The sequence below is a fragment of the Mobula hypostoma genome, chromosome X2, assembly GCF_963921235.1.
Source record: "Mobula hypostoma chromosome X2, sMobHyp1.1, whole genome shotgun sequence".
In the NCBI taxonomy this organism is placed as follows: Eukaryota; Metazoa; Chordata; class Chondrichthyes; order Myliobatiformes; family Myliobatidae; genus Mobula; species Mobula hypostoma.
Window position 1 is genome coordinate 43114237 of NC_086129.1, and position 27625 is coordinate 43141861.

The 27625-nt window shown below is 41.0% G+C and overlaps 1 protein-coding gene across 5 annotated transcripts in view; it reads left to right on the forward strand.

Annotated features, from left to right (window-relative positions):
- Positions 1-26699, forward strand: part of usp28 (ubiquitin specific peptidase 28) — a 122445-nt gene extending 95746 nt beyond the window's left edge. For 3 of the 5 annotated variants that reach the window (XM_063038308.1, XM_063038309.1, XM_063038310.1), the window contains exons 17-26: positions 2708-2908; positions 4556-4695; positions 6989-7192; positions 8942-9037; positions 14303-14481; positions 19321-19399; positions 19752-19831; positions 20257-20380; positions 24215-24410; positions 26301-26699. In XM_063038308.1, coding sequence (XP_062894378.1) covers positions 2708-2908; positions 4556-4695; positions 6989-7192; positions 8942-9037; positions 14303-14481; positions 19321-19399; positions 19752-19831; positions 20257-20380; positions 24215-24410; positions 26301-26476 — 1475 coding nt within the window. In that variant the 3' untranslated portion in view covers positions 26477-26699. The remainder of the gene's footprint in view (positions 1-2707; positions 2909-4555; positions 4696-6988; positions 7193-8941; positions 9038-14302; positions 14482-19320; positions 19400-19751; positions 19832-20256; positions 20381-24214; positions 24411-26300) is intronic. The other 2 variants (XM_063038311.1, XM_063038312.1) reach the window with 1 other exon arrangement.
- The last annotated feature ends 926 nt before the right edge of the window (positions 26700-27625 follow it).

Below are 27625 nucleotides of genomic sequence, written 5' to 3' on the forward strand. Positions count from 1 at the left end.
ACAACATTTGTATTATATTTCATCAATTTAAGGTAATAATTCAATGTAATAAATCATAGAAAGTTAACATCTGAGGGTGTACAGTACTCACCAACAGTGGCAGGTGTGTTCGCTCGGGGAGATGAGTGGTTGTTGTGGTGTCGGGCAGCTTTACACGGATAAGGTGGATGGTTGTGTTCGTCAGGATAACATCAAGCACAGCAAGGGGTGAAGGAAGACTCACAAAACTCTTAGAGCTGCTGGCAGCAGGAGATGACACCGATTTGAAGGAAGTGGTGAGGGTTGTTTGCTTGGCAGCATTTTGTTTTTCAGCATAAATTTGCTTGTAGGGAAGAAGAGTTGACAGCAGGGAACGACTGAAATGCTGCTTCCGTTCTAAACTTGGGTCCATGTCCATCGCCATTTGTGCCAAGTGTTCCGACTTCCACCATTCCCTCACCGTTGGGAAAACTCTCGGGATTAGTGGAGTCTAGGACAAGAGGGCACAACTTCAGGATTAAAGGGTGTCCATTTAGAATAGAGATGTGGAGAAATTACTTTAGTCAGAGGGTGGTAAATCTGTGGAATTTGTTGCTACAAGCGGCTGTGGAGGCCAAGTCATTGGGTGTATTTGAGGCAGAGGTAGATAGGTTCTTGATTAGCCGGGGCATCAAAGGGTATGGGGAGAAGGCAGGGGAGTAGGGGTGACTGGAAGAATTGGATCAGCCCATGATTGAATGGCAGAGCAGACTTGATGGGCCAAATGGCCTATTTCTGCTCCTATATCTTATGGTCTTATGGTCTGTTGCTTGCAGCATCTGAGAGATAGTTCGCCGTTTAAAAAAAAATACGTACGCCTTGAATGTGGATCACACCTTGGTCGAGTGGTTGAAACAGTGATGTTAAGTGGCAGGAAACACACTGTTATGTTAGGATGAATGCTGTCCAAATGTTTAGGATGGGCAGGCGCATTGTCCAAGCAACAAAAGAACTTTAAAGGCAAGATTCTGTTCCCGGCAGTAGTGTCCCAGAGCTGTGTTACCTTCAGCTGATGCTGCGCTGTTTATAATTTCCAACTTTTTTTTCAAGTGTTAAAGTGATTCTCTGCTGCTCGGCTGATGGCCTAGGAAATGATATTGGATGCTTAGGAGGCAGGATTAAATATTTCAAGCACAAAATCACTGCACCGTAGGTAAAACCAACAGAAGTTTAAGATTGCGCATCCACACCTTGCCAAAACCAATGCGAGAGTGGAGGGAGAGAGATTGTGAGACGTGCACACGTGACTTGTATTGGCGGGAAAGCAGTGCTCCTCGCATAACTGTGTGAGTCTTGGACGCATATAAGGAGACATTGGTAGAAATAGGTTCCTCGCATAACTGTGAATCCGCATTGTCTGAAGACGCATATAACGAGGATAGGGTGTATTTTCTATGTCCATATGACATAAATGAAAATACACATTCAGGACCTTCTGCCTCTGCCTGTTTACAAGGAGTCTCTTACAGCACTTTAACCCTTAACTGGAGCTGCTTCACCCTCAAAGCACTAAATTTATAATCCAACAATTGCATCCAAATAATTTGATTCACACAAACTTTTCTATTATTTTTACCATCTCCATTCTAATTGTCACAAGTGGAAGTGTTTGATGTCCAAACATTAGCACAACAAAAATGCTTTGAAATCTTTTTGAGTCTAAAACTTGTTATCAAATATACCATGAATATTTGAGGCTGAGACCCTTCATGAGGACGGGAAAGGAAGAGGGAAGAAGCTGGCTGCTTCTCCCTTACTTTCTAGTCTTAATGAAGGATCTTGGTCCGAAACATCGACTGTTTCCATAGATGTTGCTTCACCTGCTGAATTCCTCCAGCATTTTGTGTGTGTTACTCTGGATTTCCAGCATCTGCAGAATCTCTTGTGTTTACCATGAATATTCATACCTGCAAATGACTGGAGAGGACAGAGCTAGACACATCACAGTCATTTTTGTTCTTATAATGGCTTATTGCTTGGGTAATAGTGTCGCAGTAAATGTCCAGAGAAAAATTACATTTTTTAAATAAACAAATACCTGGGCATTTTCTTCCCATTTACAAATTGCTTAAAAATTTCAACCCCGACATTGGGTTCCACCGCACCATTAGATTGGATTTATTAATCCTTTGGTCAAGTATGCTCTGTCATTCTAGCTGTAAGGACTTGACCAGAGTGTATGTGTTGGACCTCTGTTTAAGGAGAAAGTGAATGGCCTTTAGATCAGGTCTCCCAACCTGAAGTCCTCAGACCCTTTACTTAATGGTATTGGTCCATGGCTTAAAAAAGGGTTGGGAACTGCTGCTTTAGACCATCCTGGTGTAAATGAAAGGGATGTTCTTTCCTAAATTGACCTATGGTGCATTTGTGACATTTTCTGTTTTTGTTTGCAATTTCCAGTGTCTACTCAACATTATTTAGATCATTTTTCAGAAATAAGACAAGACCCTAATATGGTGTTTGCGGTGTAGTCTTTCCATATGCTACAGATTATATTCATTATGTGTTGATTAAGTTGGCTTAAATGCTAATACAGCCGCAGAAACTATCATTTTGTGAAGGTTTCTTGAGCAATTATTCTGTGGGTGTGTGTTCATTGGACTATGCTGTTGGTCAAGAGGGCAATAATATTGATATGTTGTTTTCCAATTCTTCACTTGTTAAATCATGAGTGTTGTCAACATTACAGAGGACACGGATGTGGAGACAGGACAGATTTTGAGATCCATCCATGCCCTTCCACCTGAACTTGTGGAATTTGTTTGTGAAGATAACCGACATTTTCTGCAGGAACTGGAAGAGTGGAATGACGAGCAGGTCCGAAAAATCCCACAGAAGGAACTGGTTCCAATGCCACAAGTTCAGGAACCTACGGGCAGTGCGACTGAAGGTATTTGATTTCGTTGGGAATTGGCTTGAGAGCCAAGGGCCTATGTTGCAGAGCATAATCAGAATCCAGTAATTGACACTGAACTTTGAAAGGAAAGAATTTACAGGAAAGATTAACTGGAACTGTACCAAGATGAGGCACTTCATTTCTGTGCAGTGAGCAAAGTAACTGATTGTTCACCTTACAGTAGAGCTGATAAATCAGAAATATGAAAGGTTTAGGAAAGCTTTAATGATTGTAAACACAAATTTAAGGTAAAACAATTGCAATTTGAAGGAATTCTGTATTTTTAAATGAAATTAATTGTTATGATCTGCAATATAAAACTTAACAAAGGTGATAGAAGTAGAGCTGGAAGTAACTGTATAAAGGAATGTGAATAAATATCTGGTTAGAAAAAGTCTCACAAATATGGAGAAAGGCCACAGGACTGGGATATCATTCAATGTGAGAGAGTTGTCAAGTGTTATACAACTTGAGCAATGTACCACAGTCTTTTTAAATTTTAGGGAACTTGTGATTTTGCAAACTTAAATGTTTAAGAACAATTTTGATGATTGTAAATATGAAATGCCTGCAGAAAGTTCTGTAAATATAGGGCAGAAAGATGAACATATGAGGAATGAAAATAGCTTATTATATAGGATCTCTCACTGCAAAGTAAGAGTATAACAGGGGAAGATCCATACATGGAGAAAGTAGAGTAGATGATTGCAGCTTTGTTAAAGAGCTAATTTTATAACCATCAAAAGTACAGAGAGAGCAGAAGCTTATGGAGGGAATTGCAGAGCTTGAGGTCTAGCTGATTGGGACTACGTCCAAAGAAGGACTCAGGAAAATTAGCAATGTGTGAAAGACCACAATTGTAAGAGCACAGGGTTATTGATGGTTAGGAGACCAGCATGTGGTATGAGTAATGTGGGGCAAGAGCACTTTTTCCTTGTAATGGAAAATGCTTCGCTGCTTCCAAGTTTTCAATGGTTTTAACCTCTGAAAGCATATGAAAGGATTTGGAAACTAACAACAAAGTTCAAAGTAAATGTCCTGAGATTTATTTTCTTGTGGGCATTCACAGTAAAGAAAAGAAATACAATAGAATCAATGAAAAAACTTCACACAAAGTTGGGCAACCAGCCAATGTGCAAAAGAAGACAAACTGCAAACACAAAAATAACCAAGTAGTAATAATAAATAAATAAATAAATAATACTGAGAACTTAAGCATTAAAATCCTTGAAAATGGGTCCATTGATTGTGGAATCAGTTCGGTGTTGAGGTGAGTGAAGTTACCCCCTCTAGTTCAGAAGTCTGATGGTTGAGGAATAATAACTGCTCCTGAACCTGGTGGTATGGGTCCTGAGGCTGCTGTACCACCTTCCCAATGACAGCAGTGAGAAGAGAGCCTGGGTTGGGTGTTGGGAGTAGTCGATGATGGAACAGGTGAGTGCTTTATATCTGATGAATATGCTGCATGCACAATTGCAGTGCTCTGAAACATTTGGAAAGGATCTTAAGATCATAATTTTAAAGTTTCAAGGAATCTGACTAAAATTCTTAAGTTCTCTTTTTGACAGGTTAGTGTTAGCCACACGGCAGTAAAGTCCGGCAGTTCTCTCATCTCCTATGGTTTTGCCCTGTGTCCTACAGAACAGACTGTTGCCAGTCAGCAGAGTACATGTTCTGCCTCTGCCAAGCACGCTGTGATGGTCAAGGATCAGACAGCCCAAGCCATTGAGAAAGCTGCAACGTCTTATGAGAACGTTGGTGCTGAGGCTGCCCTGAAGGAGGTGAGAGCACTAGAGCTGCATACAACCATTTCTTTGGCGTGTTACTGGTGTAGAAGTTTTAGTGCAAGAAAAAGACCATAAGCTCAGTTTTAAGCAGTTTAGCTGTGAATATGTCTCCTGCATTGTCTCGTTGAGTCAAATTTAAATAAGGCTTAATTTCTGATCAAGAGTTGTAAAGAGATGCAGCCCAGAAACTGGCCCTTCAGCCCATTGTTATTTCACCTACCATCAACCACAATAATAGATGAATCCTATCCTCACCCATTTTATTCTGCCCAGCAACTCCCCCAAATTCTCCCACTTGTTTACACGCTGGGGGCAATTTACATTGAGATGTGACAAACTGTGAGATGTAGTAGAAATCTGAGCAGTTGAATGGAATGCAAGCTGGGCAGCATCTGAGAAGGGAAATGAATAGCTGACATTTCAAGCTGAGACTCTTCATTGGGACCGGCCAGTCCCCAGTTCTTATGAAGTGTCGCTGTAAAGCAATTCGTAAAGCATTGTATTATCAAGAGGGCTGCTTTGTCATTGGACTGATGAGATGATCTGGTGGCTAAAGTGGCCATTGAAATCGTATAGTTATGTTAAAGCACAGCATCCTTCCGGTTCACCAAGCGGCGATTATTTCTATTCCGATGTAGGTGAACACTGATTCTGTGATTACCATGTTATGAATTTCTGTAACTTGCTGAGAGGTTGGAGTGAGCACAATATCTATTGCAGCTTATCATTTGTAGGTGCTCCTGATATTTTATATCAATGCAATAAATTCCTGTTGTAGTATATTGCTGCAAAGCAAGGCAATGTCTTGCTCTTTGGAAGTGGGGCTGTTTGCAATCCTTTTTAAATTGTGTTTAGTGCCATTTAAATGAATTAATAAATTAATGGAATAATTGAGAAATCCCCCATTAGGGAGCAATGCTGATGTTATGAGAAGCCTGTGTAACCAATGTTAACCACCTTTTGTAAACTCCTCTTCGGGGTGAGATGCAGCATTCTTCAGTGCCTGGATCTGATACCCCTTTCTGGTGGATTACATCAAGGAAGTTTTTTCTTGGATTCTAATATAGACATCACTAAGAATTTATATGGAAGCTGCAGTCAATGCCAGAGTTTATTTTCCATTCCTAGCTTTCTAGTAGATAGTGGCGAACCATCTACTTGGATCAACAGACACAAAATGCTGGAGGAACTCAGCAGGTCAGGCTGCATCTTTGGAGGGAAATAAACAGTCAATGTTTCAGGCCGAGATGCTTCATCAGGACTGGAGTCTGGCTGGTTCCAATGAAGGGTTTCAGCCCAAAACATCAACTGTTTATTCTTCTCCATAGATGCTACCTGACCCACTGTGTTCCTCCAGCATTTTGTGTGCGTTGCTCTGGATTTCCAGCATCTGCAGTCTCAGTTGTTTCTCCACTGCTTGACTCTTGATTTGTTTGATACTCCAAAGTTTTATTAGATCATTTCAAAAGGGTTTTAGGTCAGAGGGCTGTGGGTCCAGAATTGCTTCTAAGCAAGTCCAGCCTTCCTTGTCAAAAGTACGAGACCAAGCCAGTTAGGTCTTCAACAATACAATAGCTTCATGGTTGACAACAATTTATTTGAAATGAAATATCTTTATTGTCATTGCATAGTACAGTTGTCATGCACCAATACAGCAAAAATAAGTTTGCAACTCTCGTACTCAATGCTATGAAACAACAAATAAAATAAATAAACAGTTAATAAAATCAAGTAACCAGCCAGTACAAGCAATGTCCAGCAGTACAAAAGTGCAACTCCCATAAAACCAGTATTAAAGTAGCAATATAACAAATTTATGGATGATGCTTGATTGATTAGTTCAGAACAATTATACCTCTGGGGAAAAAGCTATTTTTCAGTCTTGAAGTGTGGGCATAGAAAATCTTATAACGTCTGCCAGATGGAAGAAGTTCAAACAGATATTTGCATGGGTGTGTATTGTCCTTACAGATGCTTGTAGCTTTCCTTAGGTAGCGAGAGCTGTAGGTGTCCTCCAGGGCTGGGAGCTGTTCTTCAACTAATTTCTCACTCTCACAGTGCAGAGTTGGATTTAAACTCAACTTTTAAGATTATCAGACCATGGTTATTGCTCCAATACTACCCTATCCAAATGCTTCTACTGAAGATACTTATATTTTGCACAAATGCTGCTAATAAGCACACACTTTAACTTTCCTTGATTATCATTCTTGCTTTTCTCTGTCCTCTTCTTTCCCTTCCTTTCCTTTCACTTCCTCTGCTCTTTCCCCATTGTTTTCTGAGCTAGTCAGAACCAGGCCTGGAGACCAAGGAAACCAAAGAGAAGTCTGAGCCTGAGCTCAAGCCTGAAGCAGAGCAGTTGCCAGAGCCGGAGGCAGTCAGTGAGCAAGAAGAGCAGTCTGAACACACTGGTACCCAGATAACAGAGGTGGACATTCCGACTATTGGAAAGGTTCAGGTTCGCCATGATGCTGATGGCTACAATGAGGAGGTACTAGGTCAACGGAAGACTGGCAACATTAAATTCCTTGCCTGATGAAATTAGTACATTGTAGTAGTAATTTATAACTTTTGAGGAAACTTAGCTAAGTTTCATTTGACGTTGGAATTTTAAAGGCATCATTAATATTGCAAATATTGGTGCAACAAAGTCCGGAGTCAATTTGTTCATTCATGGTGTCTCACAATTCATTGCTCCAGTATTAGTTTGAGATTCAAGCTCCAAGACTGACTCCTCTTGTCGTTAAAGCCGGTGCCAACGTGAAGCCAAGCTGCTTCATATTGTGTTGCCAATGGGTGATATAAGTGAGGAGCTTACATGATTCCAAAAGCAGCAAAGATTTACAGCAGTAACATTTAAAAGAAAATAGAGACGACTGCAAATGGTGAAAAGTTGCCCCCTCATTATCCTTAATACCTGCCTTTACTCCAATCGTGATGTGATATGTAATCCCACTAACTATTTCACAACACTGGAATTGAAGCCAGCCTTTTGACTATATCACTATTTCCTGTTGATCTTCTGTAAATGTGTGGGGAAAGTGTTGATATTCCCACAATGAAATTCCTTCCTATTCCCTACCTTCATCCAGTACCAACAATGGTAGGACTTTGGAAAGTATTGGCACTTTGCTACAGTATACTGAATGGAGATCTGAGTATCTTAGAAATATTGTGGCATTCTTGGGTAACCCTTCAAAGAGTGGAACAGTTCTGATCTGGAAATGGTGTTAACTGGTCATTGGTAGTGCTGGGCTTCAAACAAAACTGGTGGAAATACTCAGCAGTTCCGACAGTTACTATGATGAGAGAAACCCTTTTTAGAGAAATGTTAGCTCTGCTGTCTCTACTGACACTCCCTGACCTGAGTACTTAAATTTCATACCCCTAGTATTGCAAATTTTTGCTTATCAGTGGAGCCTGGTTGCCTACATAACCCAGTTAGACCAGACCACATTTCAGTTTGAAGCCAAGTCAGTTGCACATTCTTTGCAGTAGATCTGGTCTTTGTTCAGACTGTGCTAAGTGAAACTGACATACTATGAATACAGGACGGCTTGCTATCCAGGTCAGGATTTGCTTTGTTGTACTTTATGTATGCATAAAGATATGTGTATGAACAGCTACTCAAGCTGAATATGGAAAATAACTCAATTGCTTGAGAATTGTGTCCAGAATGTAGCAATCTGATCATTGATCTCGTCTGATCAGAAATGTAAAATCCTGAAATAATATTGAAGGGACAGAGAGCTCTTTTACGAATATGGGAATGGGAGTAAATCATGAGCTTCAGTCATTTGATTTGTCATAGAGTCATAGAAAAGTACAGCGCAGAAACAGGCTATATATGCCACTATATTTGCTCTTCTGTTGTCTATTCCCATTAATAGCTTCCCTTTTCAAACAAGTACCACCTTCATGTATAAAAACTTCATTTCATTCCAAGTCTGTTTTGCTTCTGAGCAGTAGATAAAACACCCCAGTTTCAAAACCTATACTTTTTGAATATAAAGCAGCATCAACTTCGTTTGTGCAGCACATGTAAACAGAGTAAAACATCTCAAGCTGCTTCACAAGCAGTTTTGTCAAACAGAAGTAAATATGATCAGAAGTGCATCAAGTTCTTAGCTCAGCTCCCGTAATGCTTTTAAAATTTGTATAGATCTCGGTCCTTTCTTTTCTGACATTTCTCTCTGTCTTTCTGATGCATTTTTTCCTTTCTATCACTGTCTTATGGCAGGAAATGTTAAGTCCGGCTATGCAGGGCATCATTCTAGCTATTGCCAAGTCCAGACAAGTCTATGACCGGGATGGTGCTGAGGCAGGGTTAAGAAAGGTATTTGTTCTGTTGTACTTTTGCAAAGCTTGTAATTTGCATGGATCTTTATTTTTATAGACGGCCCTTCTGGCCATCCAAGCTCTGCCACCCACTGATTTAACCCTAGCTTAACCATGGGACAATTTATAATGACCAATTAACCTACTAACTGGTATGTCTTTGGACTGCAGGAGAAAACACGATCACACAGGAAGGACATACAAAATTTCTTATAGAGGATGCCAGAATTGAACTCTGAACTCCAATGCCTGAGCTGTAATAGCATTGTGCTAACCACTATGCTACTGTACATAAGTCTTGTGTAGAGTTATTTTGATTAACAATCTTACTGTCGTGGTTTGGTAGATTTTTGGGATTTAATTTATTCTAATATGTTGCCTGTTTCATCTTAACATATACCATTTATTTCTGGAATCTTGGTTGTAGAAAGAGACTGATATTCCTTTGGTTCTTTCAAACCACTATCCAGTTAATTCCACTCAGTATTGTCCTGACATATCCTTATTTATTTCCATTTTGTTACCTTTTAAGAACTATGAATTTGTTTTGCCATCTCCTTCACAGCAGTACATTTTGGACAATAAATATGTTCTTGTACAATGTCTGGCCTCAGTGTACTTACCCCCAAGTAATCTAAATCAGCAAATGTTGGTGTGCTTGTCTGACCAACCCAACAACATCCTGTCCAGGTCAGAATGGCATGTTCTCCATCATTGCATGTAAATGCTATGTACCAGAACTGCTATGCTCACAATGATGGGTGGTCAGGTTAGTGATGCACAAGTCCTAAATGGCAACTTAATTTTCATTCTAATGGATCTGTATTATTAGTCAGTGTGTGCCAATCAACCTCCAAATCACTAATTGAGTCAAGCAGTTTATATTTGTCAATAAGCTGAGCTGCTTCATGACGATATGTATAATTCAACACACCTGTAATGTCTAGGGTCAACTCAACATCTGTATTACTTGCAAAGGTAACATTTACCAATTTTTCTTCTTGTACTAAGATAATCTAGCAACATATATATCTGGAATTGCAAAATAATGAGGCATATAAAACTGAAGTTTGAACTAAATTTGAAAAATTGTCAAGGTTTTTTTTAAAAGTCTGCAAATATCCCTTAAGGAACAGTTTTTGTACTTTTTTTGTCATCGTCTCTCTGTTGTTCATCAGTGAATCATCTTTTGGCTGACAGATTCTTAGAGATAGCTTTCTGACATATGGGAAGTTGGAATGTAAATAGATTATCTATGTAGAAATGTTAAACATTAGGCTTGATAAAGATTAAAGATAAAGTTTGGCTTTATTTGTCACACGTACATCAAAATGTACAGTGAAATGTGTCTTTTGCATCAACAGCTATCACAATCCGAGGAAGTGTTGGGGACAGCCCACGAGTGTCCCCGTGCTTCCAGTGCCAACATAGCATGGCCGCAACTTACTAACCCGAACCTTACATCTCTGAAATGTTGGAGGGAACCCACACAGTCGCGGGGAGAACACAAAAAAAAACTTTACAGACAGCGGTAGGAAGTGAACCCCGATCGATGATCGCTGGCTTTGTAAAGCTACTGTGCCTCCCCACACTTTGTTGGAGTCTTACAGTAAGCCTGGCTGCGATCCTCACTGGCTTTAATGGTTGCTGTTGAGGCTCATTTTTATTATTTCGACTATAAACTTAATTCCAAATTAAATATGTAAACAAAAGGAGGTGGTACAGGATCTAGAAGTCTCTCACTCTACTTTTTAAGAATAGCTTCTTTCACTCCACCATGTTTTGCACTTTTTAATTTTGTAACTTACTGTAATTATTATGTCTTATAACTACTCCTACGAAACAAAATTCATGACATACTGTATGTCAGTGATAATAAACCTGATTCTGATGGCACCATGGTTTAAAGAGAATGTTAACATGATTGTACTCGTGTGCCCCCCTGGTGTTTTGAGGGTCTTCCCCATCCATCTCAGCCACTCCATGTGTGTAGTGGAAGGAGCCAGGACTGTGGCCCTTTTCCACAGAGCCACTGCACTGGTTGCACTAAGCCTCAGTGCATCCCTCACCTGTAGTCTGGAATCTACTAGTCAGCAGTACTTGCGTACGTATATCTTGGTGGAAGGACAAGAAGTTTCGGGCAGGTCAAAAAGCAGTGGTTGCTGTTGAAAGTCTTCACTGGAGACCACCAGGGTGGAGTTATCACTGCTCTGACTTGTTGATTGGGGTCAGTTATACTCCTCCGCGGCCTTTTTGCCTTGACCAATTGGATGGCAAGGTGGGAGGGCCAATGTTAGTCACCTCCGTTCCCGGTAAGCCTAGTAATTTCTAAGGTAGGGACATGTTTGGCACAACTTTGTGGGCCGAAGGGCCTGTATTGTGTCATAGGTTTTCTGTGTTTCTAAACTTAGATGTATTACAATTAAGAGGCATGAGAGAGGAGCTGGCCAAAGTTGATTGGAAGGGGACACTAGCAGGGATGATGGCAGAACTGCAATGGTTGCAGTTTCTGAGAGCAATTTGGAAGGTGCAGGAAAGATGCAACCCAAAGATGAAGTGGTATTCTAAAGGGAGGATGAGCTGACAAGGGACAAAGATGGCATAAAAACAAAAGAAAGGGCATATAATACAGCAAAAATTAGCAGGAAGTTAGAGGATTGGAAAGCTTTTAAAAGCCAATAGAAGACAACTTAAAAAGCCATAAGAGGGAAAAAGATGAAATATGAAGGTAAGATAGCCAATAATATCAAAGAGGATACCAAATGTTTTTTTTCAGATATATAATGAGTTAAAAAGAGGCAAGAGTGGATATTGAGCTGCTGAAAAATGACACTGGAGAGATAGTAATGGGAGCAAAGAAATGGCAGATGAGCTTAATAAATATCTTGCATCAGTCTTCATTGCGGAAGACACTAGCAATATGCCAGAAACTTGAGAGTGTCGGGGCTCAAGTGAGTGTAGTTGCTATTGCTAGGGGGAAGGTGCTTGAGAAGCTGAAGGTACACAAGTCACCTGGACTAAATGGACTACGCCCCAGGGTTCTGAAAGGTAGCTGAAGAGATCATGGAAGCATTAGTAATGATCCTTCAAGAATCACTAGATTCTGGAATGGTTCTAGAGGTTTGGAAAATTGCAAATGTCACTCCACTCTTCAAGAAGGGAGGGAGGTAGATAAAAAGGAAATAATAGACAAGTTAGCCTGACTTCAGTGGTTGCGAAGATGTTGGAGTCTATTATTAAGGATGAGGTTTTATGTACTTGGAGGCACATGATAAAATAGGCCAAAATCAGCATGGTTTCCTTAAGGGGAAATCTTGCCTGACAAATCTGTTGGAATTCTTTCAGGAAATAACAGGCAAGATAGACAAAGAAGAGTTGGTGGATGTGGTTTGCATGGATTTTCAGAAAGCCGCACACGATGCTGCTTAACAAGACAAGAGCCCATGGTATTACAGAAAAGGTACTAGCATGGATAGAGCACTGGCTGATTGGCAGGAGGCAAAGAGTGGGAAGAAAGGGAACCTTTTCTGTTTGGCTGCTGGTGACGAGTGGTATTCCACAGAGGTCTGTGTTGGGTCTGATTCTTTTCACATTATATGTCAATGATTTGGATGATGGAATTGATGGCTTTGTGGCTAAGTTTGCAGGTGATACGATGCTAGGTAGTGTTGAGGAAACAATGTGTCTGTAGAAGGACTTAGACAGATTGGGAGAATGGGTAAAGAAGTGGCAGATGGAATATAGTGTAGGGAAGTGTACAGTCATGCACCTTGGTAGAAGGAATGGTAGACAGGTAGAAAATTCAAAAATTACAAATGCAAAGGGACTTGGGAGTGCTTGTGCAGGAATCCCTAAAGGTTAACTTGCAGGTTGAGTCAGTGGTGAGGAAGGCAAAAGCAATGCTAGCATTAGTTTCAAGAGGAATACAGTATAAAAACAGAGATGTGTAATAGTGAGGCTTTATAAGGCATTGGTCAGACCGTACTTGAGTGTGTGAGTAGTTTTGGGCATATTATCTTGGAAAGGATGTGCTGGCATTGGAAATGGCCCAGAGGAGGTTCATGTGAATAATTCTGGGAATAAAAGGGTTAATGTTTGAGGAGCATTTGAGGGCTCTGAGCCTGTACTCACTGGAGTTGAGAAGAATAAAGGGGAATCTCATTAAAACCTATTGAATATTGAAAGGCAAACAGGAGGAAATCTGCAGATGATGGAATTTCAAGCAACACACATAAAAATTGCTGGTGAATGCAGCAGGCCAGACAGCATCTATAGGAAGAGGTACAGTAGACGTTTTGGGCCGAGACCCTTCGTCAGGACTAACTAAAAGAATATTGAAAGGCGTAGATAGAGTGGAGTGGAGAGGGTATTTCCCATGGTGGGTCAGTCTAGGACCAGAGAGCACAGCCTCAGAATAGAGGGATGTCCATTTAGAACGGAGATGAGGAGGAATTTCTTTAGCCAGAGCATAGTGAATCCACGGAATGTGTGGAATTCATTGCCACAAACATCTGTGGAGTCTCATGTCATTGGGTTTATTTAAAATGAAGGTTGATAGGTTCTTGATTAGTCAGGATGTCAAAGGTTACGGGGAGTAGGCAGGAGAGTTGTCTTGAGAGGTCTAATAAATCAGCCATGATGGAATGGCGGAGCAGGCTCGATGGGTCAAATGGCCTAATTGTGCTCCTCTGTCTTAAGGTCTTATGATTTTATAATGAATTCAGGTGAAGCTTTAAAGCAACTCTCCAAATAAGGTAGCGGCAGGGTGAGGCTCAATTGTGTTTATGTGTGTGTCTCTCTGGTGTGTCGTCTTCCCCAGACTTGTATTTCATATTCAGTCACTAATCAATGGAACTGCATGTTGTCAGTAACACCTATTCTGCTTCTAGTGTCACTAACCTGTGAGCTCAGACTGAATGTCTGCCCAGGTAGTTTGTGGATTTTGGTCTTCCACTAGTCTAAGGAGAGCTTGTCCAATCTTCGTATGATTTCCACCCTGCCATTCTGCAGAGCTGCTTAGTCACATTTCCCGTAGTGCTTCTTTCCCTTGTAAGCCTCAATCTCTTCTGTAAATGTCCTTTTTTGTGTGCTAAATGCCAGTTGTGATCTCTACCCATCATCTTCAAAAAGGCGAGATACCTCAGGCATGCTGAGTAATTTCATGAACTTATCCACCATTCACCCCTATTTTGCTTCCAGCTTCTGTTCTCTTGTTTGGTACTCAATTATATGTTTCTTTCCTCTCTTTCCCTTACCTACCTAGGCATTCCACGAAGAGTACTCACGGTTGTTTGATTTGGCCAAGGACAAACCGACACCCCAGAATGATCCTCGACTACAGCATGTCCTGGTTTACTTTTTCCAGAACAAGGCTTCCAAGCGGGTAATTGAGCGGACGCTCCTGGAGCAGTTTGCAGATAAAAACCTGAGTTATGATGAAAGGTGCTGATCTTTCTGAATAAGAGTTCCAGACCTGAAATGTTAACTGTTCCTCATTTCCACAGATGCTGCCTGACCTGCTGAGTGTTTCCAACGTTTTCTGTTTTTATACCAACTAATCATTGTCCACATTCATTGGTGCTGGAAGGGGAACAGCTTTGTTGGGTGAATGATTTCTTTTGACACTTTCTTTTGAATCTTCAAACAGTGCAATCAATTCTTCAATGTTTATTCAGATACAAAGTAGTCTGCATCAATTTGTACAGTGTTAGTTTAGAGCTGGGACTCCCCAATTCTAGAATGAAGCTTCATCCTCCATTCTAATTATGGTATAAAAACTTCAACATAATGCATCGCCGTCTGATATGGAGGGGTCACCGCTCTGGATCGGAAAAAGCTGCAGGAAGTTGCAAACTCAGCCAGCTCCATCATGGGCACTCGCCTCCCCAGCATCCAGGACACCCTCAAAAGGCAATGCCTCAAAAATGTGGCATTCATCGTCAAGGACCCCCACCACCCAGGTCATGCCCTCTTCTCATTGCTACCATCAAGAAGGAGGCACAGGAGCCTGAAGCCGCAAACTCAGTGCTCCAGGAGCAGCTTTTCTCTTCCTCCGTCAGATTTCTGAATAGACAATGAACCCATGAATGCTACCTTACTATTTTTTTTATCCCTCCCTTTTCTACTACTTATTTAATTTAATTCTTTTTTATATATACTGTACTTGTTATTGTAATTTATAGATTTTATTACTACGTATTGCAACGTGCTGCTGCCGCAAAACAGCAAATTTCATGATATATGCTAGTGACATTAAACCCGATTCTAGTTCTAATTAGATATGTCACAATTTCAGTGTAATGTTGCTTTATCCAATCACTTTACTACTTTAATTTAAGGGTGTTGTTGTAGCACAAACTGACGTTGTCCATTGGGATTTGTATAAAAACTGATCAGAAGTGGTAATGCTTGGATTCATGGAATATGGACTCGGACTTTATTCCCTGGAATGTAGATTAAGGGATGATCCAGTAGAGATCTACTAGATCATAAGAGACAAAGGGTGAAAGCACACAGTCTTTTTCCCATGGAGGGGTTGCTGAAAACAAGAAGGCATGATTTAAAAGGGACACTAGGGGCGGCTGCTTAATGCAAAGAGAGGTTTCTATTTGGAATGAGCTGCCAGAAATAGTGGTTGAGGCAGGCACCTTAGCAACATTTAAAAGCCATCCAGATAAGTAGATGGATAGGAGAGGTTGATAGAGGCTCTGAGCAAACACTGGCAGATGGGACTAGCTCAATGGGCAATGCTGTTGGCGTGGCTGAGTTGGGCCATGCATAACAGAATTGGACAAGTCAGCCTTTTGTTTCTCTTTGAAAAGCTATCCAGTTAATCTCATTCCTCTACATTAGTGGTCGCCAAACTTTTTAAGCCCAATATCCCCTACCTCAGCCTTAGTGAAAGGCAAGATCGACCTACTAAATCGTTTAGAGAAAAAACAGCTCAGATTGTACTTCCAACTTGAGGCCTTTCATTTGGGCTAATTGTATTTGAATTACATAAAATGCTTTTGTCAAACTTTTAAATTAATTCAACCAAGAAAACACTGTAACTAGCATATCAAAGAGGCCATAGCTGTCTTTCTTTAAGAATATTACAATACTTCATACCTTTAATTCTAAGTTTCATTATTTAATTTTATTTCAACATGAAAAATAAATGAATAAAAATTGACTGTTGCACTCAGTGTAATGACTGGGGCTAAATGCTTTCTGCTAGTTCCCTGAAATTTGGCTCATAACTGCAGACAGCCAGTCTGAGACAGTCTGTGAGGTGTCTGTCAGTAAGACAGCTCCTGTACTTAGATTTAATAATTTTCATCTGTGAAAATGCAATTTCACACAGATAAGTTGACCCGAAGTAGGCACTGACTTCCAGTGCACATGTGGCGAGATGAGGAAAATTCTCCCTGCTGACAAGACTCCAAAAGTCACCGTCCCTTGATCTTGCTTTAAGCTTAATGTCATTTTGCAAATCAAATATTTCCATTGCAGTATCACTTGGCACACCAAATACTTGCTGGAATTTGGCTGCTATCTGTTCTATATCAATCGGCAGAAATGGGTTTGAAATAAATGCGGCAATATCTTTCTTGACGTTTAACTCCCCAAAATGCCGATCGAACTCTATTGCCAGTTTGTCTAGGTAAGCACAGTACTGCTCAGGGCGAAAAGCATTTTTTTTCTTGATGGCCTGTAACATTTTCTCCAAATTGGGAAAGTGTGTCAGCCTCCCGTTCTTTAAATTTAAAATCTAAGTACCGAGCTCGGCCTTAAACGCATTTACTTCGCTTATCGTGTGGGGCAGGTGTTGGTCTTTTCCCATGAGCTCGTTATTAAGTGCGTTTAATTTAGCCGTTAGGTCTGTCAGAAACCCTAAATCCAGTAGCCACGCATCATCTGACAGTTCCTCGTGCTCCTCGTTTCTTATCGACAGAAAAGTCTTCATCTTCGGCAGCAAGTCAACAAATCGTTGCAGCACTTTCCCGTGACTCAACCACCGAACATCAGCATGAAGAATTATGTCTCCGTAAGCGGCATCGAGCTCAGCCAATAACACCATGAATAAGCGGTGCTGAAGCGCTTTTGCTCGAATCAAGTTTATCAGTTTGACTACCAGTGTCATTACATGAGAAAAGTCCACGACCTTCCCAGCCAAGGCCTGCTGATGAATCACACAGTGATAATCCAGGAAGTTGGGAAAATCAGGGTCATTACGGCACAGTGCTATAAAACCAACGCGCACACCGCGCATTGCTGGAGCCACATCAGTAGTAATTGCCACCAGTTTATGAATGGGGATGTCATTTTCACGGACATATTTTTTAAACTCATTGTAAATATCCTCACCCCTCGTTCTCTCTTTTAAGTGCAAAAGAGTGAAGAAGTCCTCCTTTGTAAAATCCTGGAAAGCCATTCTGACAAATACAGCAAGCTGAGCTGTTTGCATTACATCCAGGGATTCATTGAACTGTAGTGAAAAATATTCACAGAGTGACAAGCCCTTTAACACTTGTCGATCCACATCCTCTGACAGTGACTCCACCCTCCTTGTCACTGTTGCAGGGCCAAGCGGTATATTACGTATTGCGGTTGTGATATCGTTTTTGCTTTTAAAGTCATTAAAACAGACTCTGCGGTAATGACCATTGCTTCCTTGAATAAATCGCCATCTGTAAAAGGCTTCTTGTATTTAGCCAAAAGGTGACTTACACGAAATGATGCTTCAATAGCAGCCTTATTTTGAGCAGCATGTCTTGTAAAAAAAAACGATTGCTGGGCCTTCAACCCTGATTTCAGCTCCTCAACTTTCCAGGCACGAATTGCGCTCTTAGGGGGGTAGGTGTCTTTAAATTTCTGGTGGTTGGTGTTGTGATACCACTCCAGATTCCCTCTTTTAGTCAGTGCTTGTGTTTGGTGGCACGACATACATACACACTTGTCTTTCACCAAGGTCAATAGAAATTCCTCTTCCCATTCTGGATGGAAGTTGTACGTTTTCGCTTTCTATTGTGGAGCCTCCGCCATGCTATCTAGCTACCTTGCAGGATATCACCAGCGAGTGCCGTATATTGATGTTTGCGACAGTCTATCTAATCTAATCTAATTGGTCACTTTGATGCAGCACAAGCTACGTTGAAAAAAATACAACAGCTAAATCAAAAGAGAGAGAGAGGCGCTAACTTTTCAGTAAAAACTAAAATTAATGCTAATTACTAGCACACTATCTGAAATTCTAAATGTGAGTTCACACTATCAAAGGCAAAAAATTTGAAAGAAAGAGCAGTACAACTAATCAAACTTTTGCATAACTGACGTAATATAAATAGCAGCATAATAGAGTCAAAACCGATTAAAGTTGATCAAATTTTTATGACAATGAGGACTGCATTTTGCAATTACGTTATCTGAATTACAGATTTTAACAATTACTCCTCAGTTAACTGTCCCCTCGGCAGAGGTCTGCGCTATACTGAGAAATTTTCTAGTTAAGTCATGAATGCATAAGCGAGTCATTTTTACCCACACGTGTTGTTTTCTTTCGCCATTGGACAGTTTGCCCGTTTGTTCGTTTACCTTAAATGCTGTTTCAGCTCTCCCACGCTTCATGGAAGTTTGACAGATGGCGGCAAGTTCACAACGCTGGGCAGTGGAAAAAGAGAAACACAATAACCAGGGAAAGCAACTTAGTGTGGGTTAAAAATGACTCACATATGCGCTCTAGGGGTAAAATTTGCTTTTGCATCAAAAGGTTTATCAGACATAATGTATTTGTGTATTTATTTTTCTTTTTTTTTTGAGATCTACTAGGAAGGTCTCAAAAATCGACCGGTCGATCACGATCGACTGGCTGGCGACCACTACTCTACATCTTTCCCACAACCATTAATGTTCTCTAAGCTTTTATCTTTTGAAAGTTACTTTACACTCTTATGAAGTGACATCTGTGTTAAATGCAAGCTGTCATGGATCTTATGTAAAAACATAAGTAGGTGTGGATCATACAGCCTCTGGACTTACTCTGACATTCAGTAAAGTTGTGGTTGATCTGATAGTTCTAGCAGAAAACTTCAACTTCATCTGGCATGAGCCCTAATGTGACTCCAACCCTATACGAGGGTGTTTGGCTCTTTTCCATGGACTGACATTACAAACCACTGAATTACTTTCTCAGAGCAACTGGGGATGGGCAATAATGGATGTAATGGAGCAAATATATGTACATATTCATCAACACTATTGCAAAATATTAAAGTAAATCCTTTTTTATTCAATTTGCAGATCCATAAGTATAATGAAAGTGGCACAGACAAAGCTCAAGCTTATTGGACCCTCTGATATGGACATGCAGGAATATAAGGTACGATTATTCTTGTCTAATGCATGACTTTTGTTAACTCGATTTTTAAGCCCTGTAATGTGGTGGGGGAAAATAGCTATTGACAACTAAGTATATTGTTTTTAACCTTTGCTATAAATTCACTTCATTGTTTCTCTCCCATTTCTGTTTTGGCTTCAGGAAGCCTATTATAAATGTCAAATGCTCCTGCCTTTGCTTTTCCTGCAGTACATTATTATATTTTTTAAACATCTCCATACAGTGTATGAATGCCAATTTTATCTGAAATGGCAGCCTTAATGGGTACAATTTATCTTTTTGTGCACCACATTTCAATACTAATTCAGTGACGTGCTGCCCTTGTCGTTTCCAGGAATGGCATGAGGACTACAGCCTATTTCGGAAAGTTTCTGTCTACTTCCTGACTGGACTCGAGTGCTACCAAAATGGAAAGTATGTATTGAATGCTTGGAAGCCAGGCTAAAACTCTGACTCTGGAACTTTGTTTTAAAAATGCATTGTCCACAGTCTTTGAGAGTTCAGGAGTTGAGTTTATCATAGTGACTCCCCGTGGGGAAACCTCTCCAAACTAGCCTGGGTCATGAAACCTATTTCAGGACATCATTCTGGAGGCAGGAGTGGAAGAAATTTGAGACCAAGTTCTTCTTCTGCCCTACTGAGGGTTTTTCTGAAAGGAATTTGGAAGTGGGCTAGTTGTTTGATGTCATTGGTGGAACCTTGTTCCTAGATTTAGAGGCATTAAAGGGCTACTCAACAGGGAAGAGCTGTTGGGAGAATAGACTAAATGATCTTGTATTGTCTATGATAGGATTACTTGTTCAAAATAGTGCTTGAATCCAAATATTTGTACCTTGCAGATGCCGTGAATCCCTCACTTACTTGGTTCATGCATACCACAGCAACCTGAAGCTGTTGAAGAATGGGAAAAATCGAGGAGTTGACGAGGCATTGATTGCATTCTACAGGAGAAAGTGCCTTCTGGTCAGTTGATGCTGTGGAAGAGAGAATCTCAGAACATATAGGATTTAATATTTTATTATAAAATAAAATATTTTATTTAAAATGAATTTATTACACAATATTAGAAATAAGTAGGTTAATACTTAAGACTTCTTTACAAACCTTTGAAATTCCTTATCCAAGAGAGTTAATGATTTTTCTCCTTTGCTCTCAGCCCTTTGTCATATCTAATCTTATTTCATTTTAGACTCTTGCAACTTCGACATTTTTCCTGCTGCCATATTGTTATACTGTGCTGTTGATCAGCTTTCTGCATGGGGTTTTGTGCTCCTTTTGTATCTCAAGTCTATGCAGGACTTGCTTTTGCAAGAAAGCAGATTGTGCTTATTTATATAGAACATAAGACATAAAAATCTACAGCACATTACGGGCCCTTCAGCCCACAGTGTTGTGTCAACCATGTAACCTAACGTAGAAACTGCCTAGTATTTCCCTATCGCATAGCCCTCTATCTTTCTAAGCTCCATATATCTATCTGCGAGTCTCTTAAAAGACCCTTTTGTATCCACCTCCACCACTGTCGCCGGCATTGCATTCCACACACCCACTACTCTCTGTGTGGAAAAACTTACCCCTAACATCCCCTTGGTACCTACTTCCAAGCACCTTAAAGCAATGCCCTATTTCATCATCTTGTACACCCCTATCAAGTCACCTCTCATTCCCTGTTGCTGCAAGGAGAAAAGGCAAAGTTCATTCAACCTATTCTCATAAGGCACACTCTTCAATCCAGGCAACATCCTTGTAAATCTCCTCTGCACTCTCACTATAGTATCCACATCCTTCCTGTAATGAGGTGACCAGAACTGAACACAGTGCTCCAAGTGGGGTCTAACTAAAGTCTCATATATAGCTGTAACATGACCTGCTCTTGAACTCAATCCCACGGTTGATGAAGGCCAACACACCATATGCCTTCTTAACAACACTGTCAACCTGTACAGCAGTTTTGAGTGTCCTATGGACACGGACCCCAAGATCCCTCTGATCCTCCACACTGCCAAGAGTCTTACCATTAATATTATATTCTGTCTTCAAATTTGACCTACCAGAATGAACCACTTCAAATTTATCTGGGTTGAACTCCATCAGCCAGTTCCCAGCCCAGTTCTGCATCCTATCGATCTCCCACTGTAAACTATGACAACCCTCCAGACTATCTACAACACCCCTAACCTTTGTGTCATCAGCAAACTTACTAACCCACCCTTCTATTTCTTCACCCAGGTCATTTATAAAAATCACAAAGAGGAGGGGTCCCAGAACAGATCCCTGCGGAACACCACCGGTCACTGACCTCCATGCAGAATATGACCCGTCTACAACCACTCTTTATCTTCTGTGGGCAAACTAATTCTGGATCCACAAAGCAATGTCCCCTTGTATCCCATGCCTCCTTACTTTCTGAAGGAGCATTGCATGGGGAAACCTTATCAAATGCCTTGCTGAAATCCATATACACCACATCCACTGCCCTACTTTCATCAATGTATTTTGTTACATCCTCAAAGAATTCAATCACGCTCATAAAGCATGACCTGCCCTTGACAAAGCCATGCTGACTAACCCCAATCAGATTACGTCTCACCAAATGCTCATAAATCTTGACTCTCAGGATCTTCTCGAACAACTTGCCCACCACTGAAGTAAAACTCACTGGTCTATAATTTCCTGGATTATCTCTACTCCTTTTCTTGAACAAGGGAATAGCATTTGCAACCCTCCAATCCTCCGGAACCTCTCCCGTCCCCATTGGTGATGCAAAGATCATCGCCAGAGGCTCAGCAATCTCCTCCCTTGCCTCCCACAGTAGCCTGGGGTACATCTCATCTGGTCCCGGTGACTTATCCAACTTGATGCTTTCCAAAAGCTCCAGCACATCCTCCTCCTTAGTGTCTATATGCTCAAGCTTTTCAATCTGCTGTAAGTCATTCCTACAATCACCAAGGTCCTTTTCCCTGGTGAATATTGAAGCAAAATATTCATTAGGTACCTCCTCCAACTCCATGCACATGTTTCCACTATTGCACCTGATTGGTCCTATTCTCACACAGCTCACCCTCCTGCTCTTCACATACTTATAGAATGCCTTGGCGTTTTCCTTAAGGCCTTGGCAAGCAGGATTTCCATGGCCCCTTCTAGCTCTCCTAATTTCATTCTTAAGCTCCTTCCTAGCAACTCTGTAATTTTCTACAGCTCTATCAGTACCTAGTTTCTTGAACCTTTTGTAAGCTTCTCATTTCTTCTTAACTAGATTTTCCACACAAGGTGGTTCTTTTACCTTACCATCCTTCCCCTGCTTCAATGGAACATACCTATGCAGAACACCATACAAATTGTTCCCTGAACATTTGCCACATTTTTGCTATGCATTTCCCTGAGAACATCTGCTCCCAATTTATGTTCCCAAGTTTCTGCCTAATAGCATCATATTTCCCCTACCCCAATTAAGTGTTTTCCCAAATTGTCTGCTCCTATCCCTCTCCAGCGCTATGGTAAAGGAGATAGGATTATGATCACTACCTCCAAAATGCTCTCCTACCGAGAGATTTGACACTTGACCAGCTTCATTTCCCAATACCATATCAACTACAGCCTCCCCTCTAGTTAGCTTATCTACACATTGTGTCAGGAAACCTTCCTGGACACACCTAACAAACTCCACCCCATGTAAACCCCTTGCGCTAAGGAGATGCCACTCAATATTAGGAAAGTTAAAATCGCCCATCACAACAACCTTATTATTATTGAAGCGTTCCAGAATTTCCCTCCCTATATGCTCCTCGATGTCCCTGTCACTACTGGGGAGTCTATATAAAAAAAAACACCCAGTAGAGTTATTGCCCCCTTCCTGTTTCCGACTTCCACCCACTCTGCCTCAGTAGATGATTCCTCCATGACTTCCCCCCTTTCTGCACCGTGACACTATCCCTGATTAGCAATGCCACTCCCTCACCTCTTTTGCCTCCCTCCCTGTCCTTTTTGAAACATCTAAAGCCCGGCACCCTCAGCAGCCATTCCTGCCCCTGAGCCGTCCAAGTCTCTGTAATGGCCACAATGTCATATTGTATTGATCCACACTCTAGGTTCATCCGCCATCTTTATGATACTCCTAGCATTAAAATAGACACATCTCAAACCATCAGGCTGAGTGCATCTTTGCTCTATCATCTGCCTATCCTTCCTCACAAACTCCCTGCAGGCTGTCTGTACTTGTGTGCTAACCACCCTATTGTCTGTCTCTTCACTTCGGTTCCCACCCCCCTGCACATCTAGTTTAAATCCTCCCCTCATTGTGTCTGTAGTTCTTTTGGTAGAAGAATGCTTTGGATCCAGTGGGGTTCCTTCTCATTGGCATAGAATGTAGAATTATAAAGTCTTTATTATTTATAATTGTTGAATGTTTATATTGCATGTCACATCAACACACTACAGCAAATTCCTAATACATGTAAATGTATATTGTGATTAAAGTTGCTCCTTAGTCCTGATAATATTTTAGTGTTGATAGCTATACAAGCAGGAAAAGAATTGTTTGGATTAAGCTACAGGTATCAATCGAGTAGAACAATTCTTACAGTACTTATAAACACAAGATTCTGCAGATGCTGGAAATCTTGAGCAACACACAAAATGCTGGAGGAACTCAGCAAGTCATGCAGCATCTATGGAGGGGAATAACCAGTCCATGTTTAAGGCTGAGACCCTTCATCAGGACTCAATATTTTACATTACAGTATTTAACTCGCTTTCAATAATAATATACTAACCGGTACTTCACGCTTCTCATTGCAGGAGCTGAACGCATATGCAGCAAACCTGTTTGAAAGTGGCAGTGAGAGCGATGTGGCGGAAGGATTGAGTATAATGAATGACCTGGTCATTCCCTGCATGCACCTGATCGTCACGAATGAGCTGTCTAAAGAAGACCTGGCTGCAGTGGAGATGATGAGAAACCACTGGTGCTCCTACCTCGGTGAAGACATGGATTGTAAGTCTTAGTATTTGCTCCTCGAAGGGCAGCACAAAAAGGAGCTATTTGACTTCTCTGTGTCATCTTTTTGAAAATATTGTTGAATTAGTCCCATTTTCTGTCACCTCTTCCCTTTGTTTGGTTACCCTCTTGATTATGATCAATGTGTCTGTAGTTCATTTGGTAGAAGAATGCTTTGGATTCAGTGCAGTTCCTTCTTATTAGCATAGAATGCAGAACAATACAACTCAGAAACAGCCCCTTCTGCCCACAATGTCTGCAGTGGACATGATGCCAAATTAAACTCAATCCATTTTCCTGCTCATGACCCATATTCCTCCATTGCTTGCATATTCATGTGTTCATCCAAAAGCCTCTTAAACACAAGCTTCAAGTTACATTTATTATTAAAGTATGTATGCAGTATACAACTCTGAGATTCATCTTCTCCAGACAGCCACGAAACAAAACCATAGACCCTCCCCCACCCCACGCACAAATAGAAAACAAATCGCGCAAGCAGCAACAAGAACATCAAACCCCCCTTCCCCACGCAAAAAAAACAGCAAATCGCAGAAACTGCAACGAGAAAAAACAGGCAAAAGCACAGAATATAAAAATATAAAACTGAAAGAGTCCAATCCATAGATTGCAGAACTTTGGTAACATCCTCCAACAGCGTTGTGCATGGGAGACCATTTGAACACAGAGGCCTTCCCTCGGGAGCAGCAAATAAGAGTCCATCACACATAGACATCTTCTCCGGCAGCAGTGAACGAGAGGCTGGTAGTCATCACTGAACACTTGCCTTCTGCATTCGCCTTGACGGTTTAGTTGGGAGAAATGGAGTTGATCACGGGCTCGCGCCCTGTCTCCAAGCTGCTTCACCTCGAAGCTGCTCACCTTCTGGAATCTTCTCGGAGACAGCAAAGTGCCAGATCACTCAATTCATCTTCAAACTGTAGATCACTGGCTCTAACAGTACCAGAAACATGTTTAAAATAAAAGAAGACACAGAAGAAGTGAAATAAACAAAATCACTATTGTGTGTGTTTCCATCACTACCCCTGGCATAAGAGGAAGTAGGACTGTCATTAGCAAGAGAGACTTTCTCAGGATTTAGAGTTGTGTTGTGTTACCATTTGAAGGTGAAGATAACCAGTTTAAAAAAAAAACTACTTCTGCAAATAGGTGAATTTGAGGATCTTCCTAGACTGATGTTTTAAAATGGCTGCTCTAGAATCAGCATCCATAAGATACGGGAGCAGAATTGGGCTATTCAGCCCTTTGAGTCTGTTCCACCATTGCATAATGGCCAATCTCTTTCCCCCTCTCAACCCCATTCTTCTTCCTTCTCCCTATAATCTTTGAAGCTCTCCCTAATGTAGAACCTATCAACCTCTGCTTTAAATATATCCAATGACTGTGCCTCCACAGCTGCCTGTGGCAATGAATCCCACAGATTCACCACCCTCTGGCTGAAGACATGCATTTGTATGTATCTTGCAATTATCCATGCAGGGATTAAGCCCATTTCACTCCTTTTGTATAATTTTAAGTAATGGTTAGCATAGTAATTATAGCTAGCATAGTAATTACTATTAGCATAATCACTGTACCATGGATAAAATGCAAATCAATCTGCCTCAATAGATCCGTGAGATTCTACAGCACCAGTGCAAGGTGAGTAGAAAGTTTGATGTTCAGTCCAATTGATCCATCAACCAGCTTCTCCAAAGTCAAGTTAACTAGATATTCATAATACTTGGTGTTGTTAACTGAATTCCTGAAGTAATTTATTTGACAGTTTTTTCTGATATACTGGAAATATATTCCATCTGTGTGGAGTCAATACTCTCAAATGTTGAAACGATAATCTTGGTTAAATTTTATGCTTTTACTTTGTAGCTCACCTGCAGGAGAAACTCACTGAATTCCTCCCGAGGCTTCTGGATTGTTCTGTAGAAGTTCGAATCCTACGAGAGCCGCCAAAGATCCGGCCAAACTCGCCCCACGACCTGTGTAACAGGTTTGCAGCAGTAATGGAGTCCATTCACAGCACCTCACCTGTCACTGTCAAATAGTCCCTCCATCTGATAAGGGGAAAATGGGATTTTGAATTCTTGATCCTTTGAATTATGTGGTTCTTGAGTCCCAAAGCACTTCACAAGCATTGATCCTCTATCTGTTACACCTGGTCAGAGAGAGTGGAGAAATAGCATTAGTTACATGAAATACTGGGCACATTTGTTTTCATGCAACTTTAAATTTTGTATTTGTTGTGCAATAAATACAATTTGTATTTTATTTCCTTGTGTGCAATTGTCATTTCCTGTGTTTGTATAAGTTTCAAAAGATTTGTATGGAAGTCAAGGCCAGTATTGGATCACACAAGCTGCAGCAGGAGGATGAAGTGATCAGGGTCCTAGGGTTAGAGCATTCAGGTCCTTGAGTCTGTTTTACTCATTTGAGCAGGTGGATACAGTTACTGAACAACCCATCTCGGGGCTTGAACCTCAGGCCTTGCCCGTCAGCATTGCAGATGTTCACAGATGTACAAAGAAGGCGTAACTTCAGAATTTGATTCACTTCATTTGTTACAAGTACATCGAAACATGCAGTGAAATGCATTGCTTGCGTCAACGACCAACACAGTCCAAATATATGCTGCGGGCCTACAAGTGTTGCCAGCATAGCGTGCCACAACTTACTAACCCTTATTAATCTACATTTTTGGACTGTGGGAGAAAACAGGAGCACCCAGAGGTGTAGTCGCAGGGGGATCAGACAAACTCTTTACAGACAGAGGTTAGAACTGAACCCTGCTAACTGGTGCTGTGAAGTGTTACACTAGCCACTACGCTACCATGCCACAGTTAAATTGCTTTTCAGCTCATGCCTTGAAATCTTTCCATAGAACTTGCACTTAAGTAGAAAAACTCTAATAAAAATGTTATTTGACAAGGTCTCTGCTGTGATTGTAGAACATATTCTAATCCTCTAACTCCTGCAGTTGCAGAAGCTTCTGGGTTACCCGCACTCCTTTAATTCTGCCCTATTACTCGTGCCAATTGTAATTGCTGAACTTTTGCTGATGGCACATGCCAATGTCCAGATTTCTGGAATTTCCCCCCTATTAAACTGTCCTCTGCTGCTCTTTCCACCTTGAAGATATTCCTTAAAATCGACCTCTTTGACCAAGCTTATGGTCCTCTAACCTGATGCCATAGAAT